General features: G+C 41.1%; 1 protein-coding gene across 1 annotated transcript in view; it reads left to right on the forward strand.

Moving 5' to 3' along the window:
• Positions 1–13618, forward strand: part of TM9SF3 (transmembrane 9 superfamily member 3) — a 41973-nt gene extending 28355 nt beyond the window's left edge. Inside the window, exons 9-14 of the mRNA XM_009322406.1 lie at positions 3090–3229; positions 4825–4893; positions 4988–5134; positions 5564–5647; positions 5752–5828; positions 10386–13618. Of these exons, the coding sequence (XP_009320681.1) occupies positions 3090–3229; positions 4825–4893; positions 4988–5134; positions 5564–5647; positions 5752–5828; positions 10386–10453 (585 nt within the window). The 3' untranslated portion in view covers positions 10454–13618. The remainder of the gene's footprint in view (positions 1–3089; positions 3230–4824; positions 4894–4987; positions 5135–5563; positions 5648–5751; positions 5829–10385) is intronic.
• The last annotated feature ends 8520 nt before the right edge of the window (positions 13619–22138 follow it).

Consider the following 22138-nt stretch of genomic DNA (forward strand, 5'->3'; position numbering starts at 1 on the left):
CTGAGCCTGCACTATGGTCCATCCTTGCTTGCTTAGCTGGGCCTCCTTTGCACTGCAAAATCATCTCAGATAATTTTTAGACTCCTGAATGGCTCCAGGAGAAAAGGAAAAAACACACTTCAATTCCAGCTGTCCTCAGAACATAGCATAGCATTAAGACAGGCAGTTCATTGTTTAACAAAACATTGACCTTACCTAATGCTGCTGACTAGATTTCACTGAAGATGCTAGCTGTTCTGTCTGAAATCAGTTCATTTTTCAGCCAAATGGTTAATAGAATGGAAGATGTTACAACATTATGAATCACGGCTTGACTGATCTGATAATAAAACCACAAGCACTCAGATTTTCTGATGGATGCCAGTTACAAGCGTACTGGGGACAGGTTGGCAGTACTTACTGAAGCCATTATTCAAGAAACCTTGGTCTGTCTCAGCTTGTTTTATGCAGATTTCAAAGCTGCTGCTGAGTCAGTCTCCCGGTCAACACAACAGCCAAGCCCTGCAAGAACAAGTTGGGCCTTCTCCTTGCCGACCTGATTTGAAGCCATTCAGCTCTACAGTTGGTGTCACTAGAACGAGATGCTACTGACTGCCTTTTGTTCATCTATAAGTTTGCCAGCTACTCAGTAATTAGGCCTGGATGTTCCTTGCTTGGTTCCTTGTCCGAGGTTATATTCTTTCCATGTGGATTCTCTATGGTAGATGTGTTTTGCAAGATGGACAATTACAAGCTACTAAGTTTTGTTCCAGGTGAGCTTGGAACCCAGAGCTGTTCCTGGACAGTTTCTTTTTGCAGTAAAGCAGTGGATTCACTTTCTACCACTATCCCCAGTCAGGGGTGATTTCCGAGATCAAGAAACGAAGCTACAGACACCTTGATAACTGCACTGTAAAAGACAGTTGTGGCTGGATAAGCAATATAGAAGCCCTTTCACACTGCCTGTTTCTGAGCTTCCTGCTTCAGCCAGGTTTGAAACCTACCCACTGGAGCACCACGGAGCACCATGGATCACCCAACACACCTGGAGGTCCTTGCGCAGGCAGGAAGCAGAGAAAACTCGTCTTGGAAATGGAAATGGTTTCAATGTGGTCAGCTCAGAAATCCTTTGGATCCTGTCCAGGCCTTAATTCTTGAATGACTCTTCTACCCACTGCACTTCAAACAAGCTGGGACTTTTTGGTCAGGATTTTAGTAAATGTAGGACTCAAGATGATGATCTTTGATGTTTCTGATACTTTTTGACATTTTTCTCTGGAAATTCTTATCTGCTCATTCTTTTAGACTGAGCAGTTTTCAAGTGCAGAACCTGCATCTGTTAAGTGAGTTAGTTGTATACTTCTCCTGTAATTTATTCTTAGGCAACCTCAGTGGCCTACCTAAGACACTATGCTTGATTACCTGTGTTTTTTCCAGTAATGGAAGATAAATGGGAGATACTAAAGATGTATTACTTGTGTAAAACCTGCTTTGTTATTGGCAAGTATAAATACTACTTAGCTTTTCCTTATTTACCATTGAAGCTTGATATTTTAGTGGCCCATGATATAATTTTTTAATATCCTCTCCTCAAAGATACGCAAAGCAGTCTGGACAGTGCTTCTGCTTGTTGACCACCTGTTTGGTGTACCTCTTCTGTGAAGCATGACGGCTTGCCCCATCCAACCCCAGGCAACGTTTTCCATTCGTATCTGGGCTAGGCTAGTAATGATATGCAAGTCAGTAATAGGGGGATAACCCACTGACTTTTGTCAGATGTTGCCTTAAACTCTTGTGATTGACTTAATGCCAAGTTTGTATTGAGCTAATGTAGTGCAGCTCCTCATCTCATGAAGCCTAGTGGTTCTTGCTTGTCAGCTGCTTGCAGTAGATTTCCATAGGTGTAACATAGGTGAACAGCCTTTATTTATCCTGGAGTAACTGCTGCTTAATACAAGTCAGTGTGTGGCTCTTAGACCTGGTCCTCTGTCCATTGTTTTGGATTAATGTGCTGCCATGGACATTGTGTCCTGATGGGGTAAAAAGAGCAGTATAGCTTCTTTGCTCAGGAGGCAGCAGTGTGTACACAGAGCCTCAGGCAACAGTGCTTTTAAAAGGCAGTATTTTCATATGTTTGCGTAGAGAAGATCACAGGGTCAATATTCAGAACTATGGTTATTGCATTATAGGCAACTGTTCTGTCTTTAATTATCAATATCAAAAAGTTAACAAACTGTGTAATGCTAATTCATTTTGTGCTAGAGTTATAAGTAGAGAACGTCTTGCTAAACACTTTTAAGTTTTCCCAGTTTGGAAGATAAAAATACATTGCCTTCAAGGAATAGCAAAAGTAGAGCTACATACATACACTGGAAAAAAGATGATTCATGGTAAAATTTTAGGGAGGCTGTTCCATTGGAAAGAGCTGGAACATTGGCTTGACTTTGCTGCATTGTGCATAAACCTAATCTTTATATGTAAGTAGGGCCATTGTGCTTTTAAATTGCTTATCTATGTATACCAGTGGTCACTTGTGTCTTTGGCAGTCTGTGTTCTTAATTACCTGGTTGGTGGATAGTAGAGAAAATTGAATGCAAAATTTTGATTGGTAGCATTCTGACATGGCTTTGCAATTCTTGTTTGGGTTTCTTTTTTGTATTGGATTAAAAATTTTGCACCCAGCAGCTGTAGTTTTGTATGCAACTGCCTAAATACTAGATATTAACTCCGAGGGATAGCATACTCTGCAGAAGTTTAAGAGAAGCTGACAGAATTTTCTGTGATGAAGTACCATGAAGATTTCCATTTCATTTCTTCGCAATGTATTGAGTATAATGATTAGATGAAAACAGTAAAAAAAAAATCTGTAATGGTTCTATTCTCTCAATTGATGCAAGAAAATATACTTAATAATGTTTATTAGGAAGTTTCTCAGGAAATAAATACTTCCATTTGATGAAATAGATGCATCTTGACTAATACTTCATAACTAGGAGTATGATTCCACAGAAATAACTACTAAGGACTAATATATATGGAGTGGGTTGGTTATCTTCTTTTGTCATCTTATGCCTGTTTTTTTTAATTATTGATTTATTTTTTGCTTACAGGTGGCAGTGTGCTGTATTTGTTTCTTTGTCATTCTTCCATTGAACCTTGTTGGTACAATTCTTGGCCGAAACCTGTCAGGACAGCCTAATTTTCCATGTCGTGTCAATGCAGTGCCTCGTCCTATACCAGAGAAAAAATGGTAAAGAGAAGCATGCATGTTAACTAGATTTATTCAGTTCAGTACCTTTAAAATTACTTTTCAGATGTGATCACTAAAAGTTTTTCTAGAATAACTTTTTTAATTTAAATTGAGTTGTGTCTAGAACACCACCTCTACTGACGCTTCCTTAATATGATTTTTCTGTTGAATAAAAACACCAAGTGCAGTTAATGCTTAATAGTTGTAGCAGATTTTACAATCCTGGATCACTGATTCACATTTGGCCTGAAATGCTTTTCAGTCTCTTATGTAAAAGGGATGGGCCCAACCCAGTTCTTGTATGGGTATCTTGAAACTAAACCTTTCCTCTTTAGTTAATGCCTCTTACAGATTTAGGATTGAATGCGCCTTGGAGACAGAACTGTTCCGTTTAATGGTCTCCATGTACTAGCTGAGACGTATTTGCAGGGTGATGGTGGGGAGAAGCTTGCAATGCTGTTCCCAATTCTGGGCTTTTGTTGATGGCACAGAGCCTAAAATACTCCAGGTATACAGTTTGAATTGTGAATAAGCCTTTATTATTTTTGAAGTGAGTACAAAGGGGTGGGTGCCTATTCTCAAAAAGTAGACTTGGGTTTTTGGAAAATCATGAATGCAGTCACTTTTTCCTATTAATTTAATTCTGAGATGGAAGCAGCAAGCTATGGAAACGAAAATATCCTCAGAGGATTTTTTTAATAGATTTTTCTTGCTTTCCCTGTTCAGAGGAATGGAACAGACAAAGTGAAGGGGGCACTGAAACGTGTACGCCTGCAATATCCAGGAAGTGCAGCACACTTAGTCTTTTGTTAGTGGAGGGTTGTGCAGCTCAGATGCTAGGATTTGATTTATATTGTGACCTGTATCTTGGGAATCTGATGGATTTTTCTGGATCAGCATGACAGATAAAAAGAAATAAGATACTTCTCTTGAAGATGATGAAATTGCACACCGTCAATTTAGACAAGTCTCCCTATAAATAATAAAAGAAGCTGCAAATTAAGTCACTGGTTACAAGCTAGATTCAACATCATTGCAAGTACCACACAGAGGTCACCTTTAGTAAGTGACAGTATCATCTACAGGTAGCTGAGTATTCATTTTTGGCCATATGCTCACAACTCAGTGTAGTGTTAAAAATAAACACTGGTTCTTAATTATATAACCATTACCCTGCAAAATTTTCTTTGTGCTTTTTGCTGTATTTGTAGCCATCGACAGCATTGAGTTTTCACTGCCTTCATTCAAGGGTAGTGGATGTTAATGGTGCTTGATTGCTTAGGCCCTTTTTGGGCAAGAGAGATTCTTTCTGTAGCCTTTAAGGCTGGTTAGATGCCTAACCTTATGCCTGTAGGTGATAGGCATGAGCCTTATGTGTTGTTTCAGCTTTCCCCAAGAATAACTCCTCCTTCTATCCATACACATGATATCTTTGGGGGAATCTTCTTTCTGATATGCTGATATGAGACACACATGTTCTTGTTAGCATGCCTTTTAAATAGTTCTCTGTGCTGTATTAATTATCTGGTTATGTCTTAATATGTTTATAAATGAAAGATTAAAATTGTCCCTAAACTAATCTTAATATCTTTCAGGTTCATGGAACCAGCTGTTATTGTTTGCCTAGGTGGAATCCTCCCTTTTGGATCAATTTTTATTGAAATGTGAGCATGTCAGCTATTTGCCAATTTGATTAAAAAGTATAGTAATTTAAGTTCAATTACAATATCATCTGCGTATTTTGTTTACTTTCTTCAGGTATTTCATTTTTACTTCATTCTGGGCTTACAAGATCTACTATGTTTATGGCTTTATGATGTTGGTTCTGGTTATCCTCTGCATTGTGACAGTTTGTGTGACTATCGTTTGTACGTATTTCCTGCTAAACGCAGAGGATTACAGGTGGTAAGTATTGCATTATTTGCATAGCTAACCAGATCCTGAGAGTTTTATAGAAAAGTAATGTTCTTCAGTCTAGATGGGTCTTTTCAAAGTGTCCCATGTCCAGATTTTAGCTGTAGGGAATAAAAGCAGTTCTTGGATCCTTTCTGTACAGGAGCTTTCTGCGTGTATGTGCATGTGTGCGTGCACATATGTATGTATAAAAAAAATAGTCAACGCACACAGGAATATGAAGAAGGATCATCACTTGGTATCAGTGGTAGCTGTTGCCATAGAAGCTTTTGTCGCTTATAGCAGACAACATGTAGATTTTGTTAAATAAGTCTGTAGAACCAGTACACTTTATTTTCAGGGTAAGGTTTTAGCGCATTGTGCATCTTCTTGGGAAGCCTTTTGGTTAGATATATGATGGACATGCATGTTTACTTTCAGGCAATGGACAAGCTTTCTTTCTGCGGCATCAACTGCGATTTATGTTTACATGTACTCCTTTTACTACTACTTTTTCAAGACAAAGTAAGTGGTAGTTTTCTTGCTTGAATATCAGATTACCGTATTGCCAAATCAGTTTATTGAGAAAAACCGGAGAAATAGCATAAATTCCTATCTTTCTTTTTCAGGATGTATGGCTTGTTTCAAACATCATTTTACTTCGGTTATATGGCAGTATTTAGCACAGCTTTGGGAATAATGTGTGGTAAGTTTCAAATATATTGGCAGTTTTCTATCAGAATTTTTCAGACTGTCATGTTTCTGATTTTAGCTCTGTGGTTTTGGTGGTGGAGTGTGTATGTCTGCAAGATCTGCTCAAAAAAGCTTACAGTCTTTAAAAAGAATCTTAGAGTTCTCTGCTTATGCTTGGTTCCTGCCTAGCATAGGAGATTTCAGTGGATTGTGTCTTCTGACAGGAAGATAATTTATGTACTGTGCAGAGAATTTCACACTCGGTGCAAGCTTGAAAGACTCAATATTTGGCAAGAAATTCTGCAAAATAAATCCCAAATTAAGTTGAGTCCATGCTAGCATTTTGTTTTAGAGTTTTTACTGTCGCCCCAAGACAGGGAGCTAGGTATACCCATTGAGGCATCAATGGTATCGCAATACTGATGACACTACCATCTGTATCTTGTGGCATGTATATATGAGGGTGACCATAACAGAAAGGACTGACACTTCAGGGTAGCATTTGAGAAATAGGTATTGGAATATTCACAGGTGAGGGGAGTGCAGATTGCTCCTGTGTGCAGCTGGATTTCTTTGCTTTTTAAGATACTGTTTTGACAGATGTTTAGAAAAAACCATAGTTCTCAGCATGGAGGTTCATCTGATAAAGTCAGATATACTTGTTGACCTGTTAGCTTTATTTTTATCCTTTGCTTCATGACTTTCAGAAAGTGCTACTTGGTTCTTTTGCACTTTCCTATGATGTTATTTGTTTTTTATGTGTGATCCTTATTTAATACTTTCCTCCTTAGTAGTGAATGAATAGTCCTATAGACTCTAGTGGAAGGATTTCTTTGAGTTAGGTATTTGAGACGCATGATGTCTTACAGGAACTTACTTTCTGTAAAGTATGCATTTCTTGATATCCCAAGAGGGTGGGTAATTTTATAATGCTTTATAAAAAGGGGAGGGAAATCATCTCTTAACTGCTGAGTACCTGTTCCCCTTTTCTCTCATACAATCTAATCTTGCTTCATCAGGTTCTTGGCACATTACAAGACTTCCCTGCTGTTCTGGTAGTCTTGCAGCCATTTTTTTTCTTTAATAGGCTTATACTTTTCAGCGCTAATCTTTTCTTTTTAAAGTGCTCAGGCTGGTATTGATTAAAATGTCTATGATGCAGAAGCCAAGCTTGCCCACCAGCGTCTGTAATTAAAATGTTTTTTAAAACACAGAAAAGGAAGATTGTCAAATGCTTTCTTGTCATGGTAGGACACTACTTGAGGGAATATTAGAGTAAAATCCAAATTTATTCAAAATCAGAAAATACTTCAACACATTAAACTTTGTTTCCACAGCTCTATTGAGATTTCTTTTTGTCTTTTTAACTGTGTTGGAAGAGAAGCTGTGAGATTCCTTTTTACTGAGAATTCCCATTTTCAGCATGTGGAGGGAGAAAAAAAAATCCCCTGTCAAAAAGCATTTGTCTAGGGAACTTGCTGCCATTGAGGTCTAACAAAGACATTTGTGTTAGAGAATTGTGCAGTGTGCGTGCTACTGACTGTACGTCTCCTGTGAAAAGTGTGTAGAGCTGTGCTTTGGATGCTCATGCAAAGGGGCATGTTCAGTATCACACAGTTGGATATGAGACAAGCTAGTTAGGGTCCAAAGCAGCCACAGGGAAACTCTCTGTAGGCTTGTATCATCCAACTCTGTTTTTAGTGCCCCTGACAATGCCTAGTGAACTCAAATCCCACATGTAGTGGGATGCTTTGATCCACAAAGTCTGCTGCCCTCTGCAGAGCATCTAGGTTCTGGGACTGGACAGTAGGGAGCCCATGAGAACTCCCAAACCTTTTGAGCTCCTCGTGCTTCCCTCTTAGTGACAGAAAAGAATAAAACTTTATTCTCCAACTCAATGGATAGCGTAAGAGCTAGGTAGTGTAGAAAGGCCTCTTGCAATACCACACTTCAGCATCCAGATAAGTACTGTAAGTATGTTTGAAGGGCTTTTTAAAAAAATTCTGTGCTTACAAAGTCACAACTGTAGTAAGTGTTAATTGGTTTGAAGTAATAGATGGGAATTAATCTTCTTCTGTTTTGTGCGTGCTCTTCCCCACTATTTGGATTTTTCTCTTAAATAAAAGCTTGTTGTTCTGCTGAAATATGCTTGCAGTCTATTTCTGCTAAGCCATAACCAAGTTAAACACCTTATCAGATGATATTTATAATAAATAAAATCATTCCCTTTACTATGGATTTTTTATTCAAATGAGCCAACTGTCCTGCATTTGTTTCAGGAGGACATTCTTTAGTCATCATTGTCTAGGGTTTCCCCCTCTCCGCCCCATGTTTTATTCAATGCCTGTGAAGTAGCCTTGAAGCTTAACCCCTGCCTTGGGTATTGGCCATTAGTGGCCTTCATGGATAAGAATCCTGTGATTCAGAATAGGTTATGATTTGTTTATGGGGTTGAGAGCTTGTGGTCTCATGTGACCGCTCCTCTCTACTCCTCCCCCTCACTGCCATCTCATGCACACATTCTCTAGATCCCAAACGAAACACAATTAGTGCTTTGTTCTCCCAAATCTCTGTGATATCTGGCATCGCATCACTAGAGAAACCCTCAAAGAACAAGTTCTGGAATGTATCTGAGTTTAGCAACTAAAATGGGCATTGGATCTGTTGGCAGTGTCTGCTTTAACAGGCAAAACGTGATGACTCTTAAAACAGGAGTCCAGTGCCACTATTTTTTTTCCATTTACTGCATAAGACAGAAGATGAGTTTCTTGACAGGCTACAGAAAAATCTGTGTGTGCTCCCGTATGACTCTAAGCTCACGTCACCTCCTCTGCGCAGCCCATGCTTGGGTCTGTCAGAATGCTGTACTGGTCTCTCCTTGAACTGCCAGGCCTTTTCTCTGCTGCGTCCTCAGCACACTTAACGCTTGCAAGCAGCAACCTGATCTTGTGTGTGCTGTATTTAGTTTAATTGAACTCTGCTTTGTCCAAGTTAGCAATACAAATCCCTCATTTGCTGGCCAGTGGAATGGTTGTCATGATATTTATACAGCTTGAAATGCTATGCAACACAGAGGCTGACTCCACAGGCTCTTTACTACTCCGATAGCATTGGAACGATGCATCAGGTTTGCCTTGTGCAGATTTCCTGATTAGATATGAATGTTGGGCTTTTGGGGATCTAAAAACGAAAATTCTGTGTGAGTTTAATGGCTGACCTCACGAATTATCTGAGCGGTCCCCAGGATTTAAAGAACTCTCCAGGTTCTGAATAAATCTGTAGTCAGCAATGCTAGCTGCAGGTCTGTATGGCCTTAATTTCTAAAGGCAAAAAAACTTTATGTTGTTATTGAAAACTGAAGTTCTGGCAGAAATTTTTTAGTGTTGTTTACGCTTTTGTATTTAGCACGCCTTATGCAAGTCTGGTGCATCCCAGATCACTGAAAATGTTGATTCATGCTTTGTTCTGGGATTTTCTTTATTGCTACAGGGAGGCAAAAATACCTGTTTAGAGTCAATTCTTTACAGAGCATCCAAGTGTTTGATGTTAGGAGTTCTCTTATCTGTACTGAGTTATAGGCCCTCACTTCTCTATCCTCTTCTTCCCATATTTTATGATGTGTTATTCTGGCAGTCTGTCAGCAGTTCTCTCTAATTCTTGCTTGATTTTTCAACTTCACCTCTAACCTGAGAGTTAGCCAAACTGACTTCCACAATGATTTACTCTCATTTTGCTTGGAAGAGATGACGGAGAAGCACTGGGGTATTCCTTGCGGATATCCTAAGACAACAGTATTTACTGAGCCTGGCAAACCTGAGGTTCTGGGTTTGACCAGGTAGGTTGCTGAATCTCTTTCTCAGAAGAGGTCTTGGTCCAGTGCATTTCTTTCATTTTTCTAGGTGTTCTTAGTCCTGCAGTATTTTGGGTTTAGCATAAACTGTTGCCCCTATCAAAAACTCAGTGACCTGTTCTTTTATTACTGCTGTGACAATGCATACTCTGCTCATGACTCTTACTAATTTGAAAACCACAGGTTGCAATTTCCTTTAACTACTAACTGCTACTAGTTTAATCTCTTTGTACAGACCTCCTTGGAGTTTAAGGCTCCTGGGATGGGGATCTATTATTATTTGTGCCTTGTGGGAAGGAAAAAGCCATCTGCCAATAAAACACTCATCCAGAAGGCATGCAACTTATAATAAAAACCCGCCCTCCCATCCACCTTCCCTGCAGAGTGGGTGATTGTATGTTTTTTACCCTCTGTTCAGAAAAAGGGATCCGGTTATTGGCAGCAGTAGGGGGGCTGCTATATTTATCGAGGCCAAGTGAGCATGGCCTCTTGGTAAGATGGCTTAATGGATTTAGATTGCTAGACTAGGGGAGTTCTTGCCAGACCTTCACTGGGAGCATGGATAATTAGAGTTTGAGAACAAGTATTGCAGGTAAATAATTTTCTGTGTGCAGAGTGCATGCTTTATGTGACTTTCTGTTTAAGTGTGTGTGTTTTATATTGCTGGCTTGTTTTGATGATCAGCTCTCTAACATTCAACGTTTTCGGTTTATTTTGCAGGAGCTATTGGTTACATGGGAACAAGTGCCTTTGTTCGTAAAATCTACACTAATGTGAAAATTGACTAAGGAAATAAGAAAATTGAACTATGGATCAGTTCCTGTTTTCATGGGGATGAACTTGCACAACAAAAAGCGCGAGAAGAGATTTGGGTTTTAACACTGGGCACTATATGGGTCTCCATTTTGTGGATGGCTTAAAGTAACATCTATTTCATTGATCCTAGGTTCTTACTGACTGCTTTCTCCAACTGTTCACAGCAAATGCTTGGATTATATGCAGTAGGCATTACTACAGTACGTGGCTAATCTTCCCCAAAAAAACAAAAAACAAAAAACCTAGCTCATTAAAGATGAATAGACTAGCTCTCTTCAGTGAAGAGGACAAACAGTTTATTTAAAGCATTTGTTCCATTCAATAAAAAGAGGGAAACTTGGCTGCTAAAACTACTTGATTAGTAGTCTTCCTGGTACTTAACATTTCTAAGTTATGTAAAAATGCTGTTCCAGAAAGATTACTCTTCTGATTTTTACTGCCATTGCCAGGATAGGAGGTATGTTTTATATTTTGACTCCAGGTGCTTTTCGGTTTATTTGCGATATCAACTATACCCTACACTCATTTGTTTAAAAAATAATTTAAAAATATATAAAAAACCCATATGCATGTAATATATCAGCTATTGTTCTAGTTGGACCAACTTCCCTTTATTTATCTTTAAAGTAATATCCAGCTACATCTTAAATCCATCCAAAGAAAATACAGTCTGAAGACGGGATGTGTTCTCTGCAATGCAATTTACTGTACAGTTAGAAAGCAAAATGTTACATGAAGAGGATTGTTTTTTAATAAACACTTTGAGGTCTAGATTAAAACAAAACCAACATTTTAACTGAATGTCTAAAGTGATTCTCCTTTTTTCCAAGTTAGTCTTGCTTTTTTTTTTTGTTTGGGTTTGAATGAAGATTTTCCTTTAGACATTATACAAGGGGTAATAAGTGTATATAACATTAAATAATGTAACTTAGGTGTAGATCCCAAATGTATTTGGATGTACAGATTTACTACAGAGTACTTTTCTGATGATTCGGTGTAAAAATGTGTGAATTTGGGTGGCTTTTTACATCTTGCCTGCCATTGCATGAAAAGTTGGGGTTTCTTCACAATGTGTGTATGTCATGCTTTTCTGTTCTATTTCCTTTCTCAAGCTCTTACAGGAATTAAATTTGTAATTTAGAACATTTTAATTTTTGTTAATCCTATCTGGACACTTGTGTAACATCAAAAGCACAGTTGCTTTAGAGTGTTCAGAAAACTAAAATAAACTTTTCAGACAAAAATGTTCTGATTGTGAAAATAGATGAGTTTGCAATTGAAAATGTTTGAAAAGGCAATACTGCTGAACGCCAGTTTCTGTATACAATATTAGTCTGGTTTTCAAATATCAAAACCCCATGCTTTGAATTCAGAACTTGCTTACAACTGTATTGTACAATACAGCTCCAAAGTGGATGACCAGCCCAAAAAGATTCTTCTTGGCTGAATTGTTTGTGGAGACATCTGTTTTGTGATCCAGCTAGTGTGCTGAGAAAAGGGGGGGTTAGCGTGGTCTGAAATAAATGGGCAAATAAAGGTTAAGTCTTTCTAAGATGACTGTTAATTACGCACTGTATTTAGCTAGAAATATCCTGAATGTGTTTGTGACAGATTTGACAGCCAGTTGGCTTGATTTTTTTTTTTTTTTTTTTGGCATCTGCCATATAGGGATGTCTTCATCAGTGTGGCTGTCTGAAATAGAGCACCTGCCACGGGGGAGGCAACTTCCTGAATTTAAAAAACGAGCAAAGTATTTGTATTGATTAGCACTGTATTGTCTCTATATAAAAAGTACTGATAATGCAGTAGCCGCAGTGAGAAACAACCGTGCTTTGGCAGGGTCGGGTTGGAGGTTGGGGGAACTGAACTGATAGGTAATGGTGAGAAGCAATGCATCCTGCTGTATATGGCTTCTGAAAAGTATTTGAGCTTTCAGCTCTGATTTCCCTGGCCAATTTTAACCACTCTGTCAGAAAATAATTAAGTTTTGCTTCAAGTGAATGGTTGGTGTCTGTAGCTGAACACTGCCGTTTAACAGAAGGTAATTTATTTTTAAAGTACAGGCTGATTTTAAGATGAGGTTATAAACTGGGTCAACAGTTAGTTTTCCTTTGTTCCGAAACATGGAGACTTAAAGCAAAGAATGGGTTTTGTACTAGTTCTTGCTAGTGCATACGGCTGTGGGAAGCCCTCTTTTCATCCATGTTCTTCTAAATCTGAAGTGAGAAGCCATTATCTTCACACAATAAATACATTAAGTACTCCGCCGAGATGCAAGTTTTTTAAAGGGCATATTTTGATAATGGGTCTGTTTCTCTATTTAGAGCACTGCTATGTGATTAGTCTATCAGAAATGTCACTAAACCATTTGTGAATTTCATTTAATCACTTTTTAATGCCACAGAATGGTGGGCTGCCTACTTGCTTTCTCTATCCTCTGGCATTATTAGCTTTTGCATATCCAGATAGGATTGTATAGCTTCTAAAGTGACATTGAAACGATACTTACGGCACAGGCATTGCTTTTGTTTCTGCAAGCACGTTCCTCTGGAGAAGTACGGTGTTTAAATAATTGACATTTTTATACTTCTACCCTAGCACGTAAGTTGGGGGTTTGCTTTGTTTTCCTCCTCCTTTTGGTTTCTGAAGGAGTGCAAAATGTGACCAGTTTTCAACAGCTTGTCTTTATGGTTGCTGTTTGGGGCAAGGCTATTTATTTGCCCCCCAAAAACTGTGGATATAGCTTGAACCATCTTGCTTAACAGAATTCAGAAGCTCTCTGCTTAGATGATGTAGACCTTCCTCTTTTATGGAAGAAATAAAGATCTTGCAGCCAACACTCCTCTTTCCATGGTTGTTTCTTAGGAGTTTCTGGTTCTTGAATTGAAGCTTTTTGATAACTCTTCAGTTGGCCGCTCAGTGCTTCCCTTCCCACTTCTGGTACAGAGGCCGGAGAACTGGGTAAACAGTTGTGTGGCAATAGCCAGTCTTGATCAAATGCTTTAGATAAATAAAATTGTGAATCTTTTAAATTGAGGCAGAGTGCATATAGAAGGCACCTCTGGTACTTCATGTATGAAAAGTGGTGAACGCTGGATTGGAGATAATGGAGACTGCAAATAAACGTTACGTTATGCTCTTTTTTTGATGTCTGAATGTTTTGAAGCAACAGTGCCTATTAATTCCTCTCCAGACTTACATTCCAAAGCGTGTAAAGGGCACACAATTAAATTGTTTTCTGTATGCCAGTCTAGGTGTATTTCTTTAACAAGTTGCAGGTTAAAAAACAAAACCAAAACCCTAATACTTTTTACACTTTTGGTGCTAAAACTGGGTAAAATTGATAGCGCATTCTTATAATTGTCATTACTGCAGAGGTAACACAAATGAGAGAGTTGCATTTTGCTCTGGCTTCAGCGTCACCAGCATCCAGCCAGATTTGCCCAATGAAGTATATATACACAGCTTCGCTGAAGACGGCAGAATTGCATAACTGTGAGTGGATCAGCAATTTCTCTGCTGGAATGTGTCCAAAAAGCATAAGCTTAGGGAAAAACAAGTCTCCTCTCCAGTCTGTGGACAAGTAAACTGAATAGTTGGAGCTAGAGTTGAGGGGTCCTCTTATCTTGAATTAATTCTTAACTGTGCAGCCTGTGGTTCATCTTGAAAGTCGGTTGGAACTTCTAGGTTGGAGAAGGATTCCATTTTTGGAACGCTTGGATCTTTTCTAGGTGAATGCACTATGGTAGCAGCGCTCTTGCAATAGCTTATCAGCACTGCTGCTGTCTAAAACAAGTATCTCCTACCAGGCTTAGCACTGAAGTCACGAAAGCCACTGCTGTCGGTGGACCTCTGTTGGAATAAAGCCATGTTTTAAAATTTTGAAGCAGCGCCATTTATGGCTTGCATTCTTCAGGAGCATCTTTTCTCAAAAAAAAAAAAAAAAGTTTTGATGCCATTTGTTTTCCAAAGGCAGAAGTATAGAAATGAGCCTTGCAAAGGAACATTTGCTTTTTCCTAAATAGCTTCAGTGAGAAAATCCTCCTGATTTTCTGAGGAGACACCTGCATGAGAGTTCTACAAGTAGTTCCTCACATCTCGTAGTTTTATCCAGGAGGTGCTTTTTTGGTTGGGGAAGGGGCTGTTACAGTATTTATTTTTATTACTAGTTTTGCGGTTCTGAATTTTTTCTTCAATTTTTGGGTTATGGCATGTGGAACAAAAAAAAAAAAAACACCAAACCAAAAAAAGGGAGAACCCATGAATCTGGAAGGCTTTGTGCGGTTCCAGTAAATTCAAGCAGTTCTTGGAGAGAATCACTTTAAAGGGCAGAAACTCAACTGGGAAAGGGATAAGAAAAAGTTGGTTTATCTGGTGGACTAACCTATTTCAAAGGCAAGCCTCTGGAGACAAATTTGCTGGTACGGTATCATTTGCCCCCAGCCCCGTATCAATTAACAGCCTTCGTTTTCATCAGTGTATTTGCCACGGTGCGAGGCTTTTGTAATAAATCTAGGGTTCATCTGTTGGGAGCAAGGGAGGTGATGTTAGTTGCTACCAGCATTTTTGGCTTGTTGATAGGTTAATTTTCTCGCCACCTCCTAGTAGGACAATACAGAACAGTATGTCGAATGTCTCTGGAGGTTCTACCGTGCCGAGGCTTCATTTCTTGTGGAAAACAAACCCATAGGAACTTCCCATACTTTTCTGTACAGAAGATCTCCTTCAAGACCTTGGGCTTGGAGCGTTCCAAAGCATAACTATACAAGTTCATACTTATCCTTCAGCTGGCGTCGCGTGGCTACAGCATTCCATAATTACACATAATTTTACAGGACTGTTCTTTTAGGGGGGGTTCTGTTACGAAATAGTCCTAATCTGGAAATAAACTCTTCTAATATTGTGAGACATGCTTACCCATATGATGCAGTGGTTACCTCGATAGATTCCAGTTCACCAAAGCATAGACTTAAGCCCTATAAACTTGAAATACTATGCTGGGTCTGGGCGAAAACGACCAGTCTCTAGTAGTTCTGTCTTAACAAGCTGACCAAACTAGAAATAAATGCTACAATTAGGCACTGCGCTGTGAATTTTTTTCTGAAGGCTGTGTGTGGCAAGCTTTTGGTTTCTGAAAAATTTTGAGAGCTATAGGGACTAACTGTTTCTGAGACTCTTCCAAACATGGCTGAGAACATCATGTGATGCTGAACTCAAGGAAGCTTTTGTGGCTGCTCATTCTCATTTCCCAAAGGTTTGTCTCAGAAATTTCGGAGTTGTGTGGTGTGCTAAAGCACTAGACAAGGCATGTGGTGTTTTTCTGGGCTACTAGAGATGTAATGCTCCCTTTGAGTTCATTTTATGCTGTTTTTTCATTCTGAATCACTACAGTCTTGGCTTAGCCATATCACTTTTATGGGGCTGAGAAAAATGGATTACGTTATTAGCTTAGCGTGGGGCTTTTCTTGCTTTGCTACAGAGGGGTAGCTACAAGAATGGGATGGAAATTTTCTCCTCGTTTCCCTTCTAATGTCCGAGTGGCAGGTGAATTAGTGAACATCACCTACTGTTTGTTTTAAAAAGACATCTGACAGTTTTACAGAGACAGACGCCCATTTACCTGCAAGAATTGGAGTCACTTATAATAAAACGTTGAAGAGATGCTATTAGGTTACTTCAGTTCTGCATTTGGACTCTGCAGAATCATTTTTAGCAATTTGAATTGCTTAGCTGAAAGTTGATTTTTTTTTTTTTTTTGGTTAAGAATTTTTTTTTCCGTTTATCTTTACTTCAGTTCTGCATTTGGACTCTGCAGAATCATTTTTAGCAATTTGAATTGCTTAGCTGAAAGTTGATTTTTTTTTTTTGGTTGAGAATTTTTTTTTCTGTTTATCTCACTACCAGAAAGTGATCAAACACCCACCTTGGAATCTGAAATGTACCACATTTTTGTAGGATATCTATAATGAAATAAATAATGAAAAAGGAAATCACTATTCCTGGTTTTAACGATCTAGAGAGTGACATGTAAGACAAACCTAATTTCAAGTATTGCTTGCCTAACGAAGGGAAATATCTGCATGTTCTGTGCCATAGCCAGGTGTGTGATTTGGATGAAGATGCTACTACAGATAAATCTATGTACAGAAATCCTGTGCAGAAACTGTGATTGGGAAACTTCTCTAAGGCAATTCTCCATGAGGCAGCATCTCTGCTTTTTTGACAAATTCATTAAATTCTACCCACTGTTGTGAAACAGCCTAAACTCCGGTAGCATACGCTATCAGGCTCTGTAAAGGAGGCCTGTGGGTGAACAGGTAAACGCAACTATCCCGTCTTTGTCTCATAGCACAGGCTTGGAGAAATGTTTTCCTTTCCCAACCTGTCCCTTTGGGGAAAGAGAAAAAAAATATTTAAGACATTTTTTCCTACGGCAAAAAATTCTTTGGAAAGACCAGTAGATTTATCTTTAAGAATTTTGAACTCGAGATGCTTCTCCAAAGGTGTTCCCATGCCCTCCTGCTTAACCTTGCGGCAGAGACCACCGAGCTTTGCTCAACACTTTCCAAGCACAACTGACTCCTGTATGAACCCTGGAAACGGATTTTAAGTGAAGTAATGAAACATCAGTTTCACATGCCTCAGTTTGGGAACCAGTGGTCAAGCCAAAATTCATACTCCAGTTAAGACCAATTTCTCCCCCTGCCTCCCACAGCTTGTCTCTGACGACAGCTCAAAAATACTCCAGAAGTAGCTTGTTTTTCTTCACACAGTTTAAGGATTGCAGTAATGATGGGAAAAACGTTTGGTGCTTTTTGGGATGGGATGACTTTGCTACTTTGGTGAACAAAAAGGAATTTTCCAACCATCGATGACTTACTCTTAGCTTCCTGAAGTGTCACTGCTTGTGTATAACAGGGCTACGGTGTTAAATGTATGTTGAGTTGTTAATGCACGGGTGAATGTGCCTGTGACTGCAGTGCGCTATCTGTACAGTGGATTTCAGAACCCCTGGAACACGTTTAAGCACATAGGTGTCAGCACCTTTAAAGATTCCTTTTGGGTAGGGCATCATTTAGCCTTGGGCGAGATCTTTCCTGGGTGGCAATGCAACAAGCTTGATAAAAAAGAATGACCCGCCCCCAACCTACTGCGGGAGAGACCAAAATGGGTGACGGAAGGAAGAGAGAGCAGGGGTCAATATTCATTTTATCACCTGGATTTGTCAATGACAGCGGTCAAGCTGGTGAAGGAGGGATGTCCTGAGAGAGGTCGGCTCTAGGAGTGATAAGGGGAGTCGAGAGCAATAGACCGCTAGGTAAAACCAGACGGAGAAAATGGGCAAGAGGAGATGGGGAAAGTGAACAGGCTTCATCGGGGTGGGAAGCCTGTAAAGGCACTGACAGAGTAAATGAGCCTTTGACAGAGCGTCATGAAGCAGAGGGAGGATGATGGCTCTGCAGAGTGCCCAGTGGTGCCTGTAGGAGGTGATGCACGGCACATCGGGCTAAACCTGCAGCAGGGGTTGTTTCCTACCAAAAAGGAAGCGATGAAATAAGTCTAAGCTAGAAGTGAGGGGTACTGGAAATGCAGAGGGAAGAGGAAAGACAACGCTTTGGGTTGAGAGATGTGCTCCAGCTCTCCAGGGCTCCGTCTGCCCTTGTAGCGTTGATGTACATGGAGGAAGAAATACCTTAGCATGTTTGGGGAGCTAAGACCGGGAAATGAAATCTCTGCTTGTAAACTTGGGAGACAGCTGAGGAATCCACAGCAGAACAGGCTCCAAAGGAGTGGTGCCTCAGTCACTTCGTTAGAAGATTGATGGACCCAAGTGTTGGCAAGAGGGAAGAAGCAGGTCTTGCGGAAAAGCTAACAAACTCGTGTGTTGTTTTGGCCTCGGGACGTGTTGTGTGCAGGGATATTCCATCAGCACTGAGTAGTTCCCACATATCTTCGCTCATGGATGCTGTTCAGAAAGAGCTGTGTGCATTCTTGCTCAGCGAGGCTTGAAAAGACAGTGGATTTTGTTTGCATGTGTTGGGCAGGAGGGGATTCTGCAAAGGAAAGGGCTGCCTTTGACAGCGATGGATATAGATTGTTTTGTTTTCAGATAGTTAACTGTTGGTGTCACGAGTTGCACTGCCGGTGTGAAACTTCGCTGACTGTTTTACCAGCTCAGATGAAAAAGAGACTTTCACGGGGCTTTTTATGTTCCTTATGTGCACTGATGAGGCACCTGCCAATCAAGATGACATGAACTGATCTTGTAAACACCGAGAAGCAGTCATTACTCTGCGTGCACTGCTTTGGCTGCTGGTTACAAAATGCTATGATTGTTACTGAGAGCCATTTCTAGAAGGGTCGAGCAACTCTCATGTTAGGGAATGGACTTCCAGAAAGAGTCTGCTGTAGTGGGAGAACTTTTCTGTTTGTGTGTGGATAATGGTAACAGACTCCTCTGAACTCCCTCACCGGCTCATTCTAATTGCACAATTAAGGACCCACATTTTATTTTGCTCCCTTCCTCTTCCTCCTTCAAAGCTGTAGGATGTCCTCTTGTATGCCCATCCATGTCTGTAATAGAGCTTCTATATGCAGAAGAGGTTGGGCTCCCCAGCGTAGGTTGCCATCCTGGAAGAGGTTAGCAAACAGTTTCCATGTGGTCAAAAAACTTTGTTCTTAGTGGGTGACAGCCCAAATCTCCACACTGCTGACAGGGGCAGGGCTTGCTCTGCTGATCCATGATGCTGATCAGGAAAACTGTGGACGCACGCTTGCAAGCGTTCAAGCTTTTATTTTCCAGCTTCCCATACCCTCAGAAATTAATGCTGCCAGGACCTTCTCTACAGAGTAGAGAGAAAGGATCGCCTAGTGCTCTTATCTCGTAGGAATCAGGAATTCTTCTGAAGCACAGAAGGGGATCGTCTTTTCTTTTTAAAACAACCACTAGGCTCTGCTCTTTGTCTGACAAAGTCATAGAAAGTAGCAACCTAATGCAGAAAAAGTAAAAGTTGTTAGCGTTAGTGGATATTTGTCCACGTTCCTCTTAAAAAACCTACAGTGGTGGAAATGCCCTTGGTTCTTCATGGCAATCTGCTCTAGGGCTTCCCTATTTTACTGCTAGAAAGCTTGCCTGAAACCTAAATCTTCCTTGGTGCAGCTGATGCTTATTCTTCTTCTACATATTTGAAGAGGGCTACTGTCTTTTCCTCTGTCCTCTGTGCAGGTCTCAGCTCAGGTCTTCCAGAGTTGTACCTAAAGCCCCTGGTAATCTTCTGCTAAGATGGTGAGAGCAAGAGCAGCAGCAAGATGCTTCTAAGCATATGAGGCCTTGAGTGCTACACTGGTTTCCAAAATTACCGTTCCTTTCATTGTGTCTGTTCAGGATACTCATCAATGGGTGGGTCAGCTGCATTTCAAATCCTCATGAGTTTGATGAGAACATGTACTCATTTAGGGCTCCTGTTGAAAGTGCCCTATTCTCCAGGCTTGATCTCAACAGGTGGGTTTGGTGTTACAGCCCCAGTTTGGTGACCGTCAGTGAGGAGCGAAGGGCGGAGAGTTTGGAATGAGCATCCTCAGGGAAAGCAAGTGGCCAGGCAGCTGTGTTGTTATCCAGCGTTAGCAGTGAGTCCTAGTCACAACCTTGACTCGTCCATTGGAATGTGTTCTTGTTATTCCTGTTTTCGCCTCATTTTGCCGAGACTGGTACAGCAAAAGGGTGTTTCAGTCTTCCAGTGAAAATCCGAGACATTTCCCATACATGTTTGCTCCGCCTACCCTGTGAGTGACGGCCCCTGGAGTAGCCTGGGACTTTCCCTCATGGGTGACCCAGACTCCCCCACCTGCTGATCACCGTCCTTCAGGTTTCTCCTCTGATCTTCTGGGACCGGCTTGGAATCACAAAGTGGAGGAAACGCAGTGTGTCTTCTGCTCAGCTATGGCCAGAACCGGTGATGTTAAAGGCTGAATGAAGGTCTTGGGTGTTATCATGGACCAGCTGCTGTGTTTATTGGGGCCATGGAAATAAGTGGCCAGCTTGCTCCGTCTCGTATCACAGTTCAAAAGACAATGAAAGAGATTCTGAGGTGTTGGTGGGTACCTGACTGCCATCACCTTGATTACAGCCCCCAGAAAATACAGATTAGACAGAAAAACATCAGTGTTAGAAGTTTTCCTCAGGGTGTTTCTTGTGCAGAGGCTACGATCACGACCATCACGCGCACAAAAACGTCTCGTGCCATAAAGATTTTTAGAGTGCCCTTACTGTAATGTCTTGTACCTTGCTGGTAGTTGTTTACATGACATCTGTTTTTTATCTTTCTTGACCTCTCCCCCTGGGTAGCTATGCGGGCCATGTCTCCTCAGTGCTGCGTGTCACAGAAGACAGGCGGAGAACCTGATGCTTGGGGTGGAAAGCGGGCAACTTGTGCCAGCCTCCCCTTCCCGTGGGAGGGAGTCTCCCCCACGCTCCCCAGCCAGCTGTTTGTCTTTACCCGATGGGCTTTTCACCAGTTGTAGAAAACTCTGGTGTGGTTGATCAGCAGAGCTTTTGACCATGGTCTTCATGCCAGGGTTTGATGCAGCCTTTTTGGCCTCCGTGAAGGTTTGGAGAGGATACTCATTTCCTGACTTTATCTTTTCTGGGAAGCCAATATTGAGTGGGGAGCGGGAGGGAGAGGCAGGAATGGTTTGCAGTAGCCTGCATTGCCGCTGAGGAGATGCCTGAATCATGTTGTGCCTTTTTTATGCTCAGGTATCGGTCATTGCTGTAGGCTAGAAGAGAATTGAGAAATTTATGGACAGCTGATGGCAAGCCATCGTCTGCCTGAGCGAAGGGAGGGTTTGAGCCCCCTGGGTAGCTATGCGGGCCATGTCTCCTCAGTGCTGCGTGTTACAGAAGACAGGTGGAGAACCTGATGCTTGGGGTGGAAAGCAGGCAACTTGTGCCAGCCTCCCCTTCCCGTGGGAGGGAGTCTCCCCCACGCTCCCCAGCCAGCTGTTTGTCTTTACCCGATGGGCTTTTCACCAGCTGCATCCATTGAGTGGCACGAGGATAGGTGGGCGACCCATAACTATCGCTGCAGCCTCAGACCATAACGTCTTGTCCAAGCAGCAGCTGCCTATGCAGTGCTGAATTCAGACTGAAGCACCTGACCCTTGCGAAGACAACTCTTAAGGCTCTTCAGCATCCAGCGAGGTGGCCGGGCTTTGGGCATCTGCCATTGCTATTTACAGTGACCCCACAAGGGAGAGATACCCCGCCTGTGCAGATTACCTCCATCACAAGCCAGCAGCCCTGAAGTATGATGCTTTCCCATGTGTTACCCCATACTCTGCTGTTAAAGATGTCTGAGGTGCCGTACAACCTGGAGCGGCTGCGGTCCACCAGCTCAGATACCACGGTGTGGATTTTGATGCGGCTGAGCAGCTCGCACACGATCTATCTGCCTGATTTCCCAAGCCTCGCTGTATATGGATCATCCCAAAGCCCAAATTTCATAGAATCATAGAATCACTAAGGTTGGAAGAGACCTCTAAGATCATCGAGTCCAACCGTTAACCCAACACCACCATGCCCACTAAACCATGTCCCTAAGCGCCTCATCTACACGTCTTTTAAATACCTCCAGGGATGGGGACTCAACCACTTCCCT

Source organism: Pygoscelis adeliae, unplaced genomic scaffold (genome assembly GCF_000699105.1).
Source record: "Pygoscelis adeliae isolate BGI_AS28 unplaced genomic scaffold, ASM69910v1 Scaffold244, whole genome shotgun sequence".
NCBI classification, from domain to species: Eukaryota; Metazoa; Chordata; class Aves; order Sphenisciformes; family Spheniscidae; genus Pygoscelis; species Pygoscelis adeliae.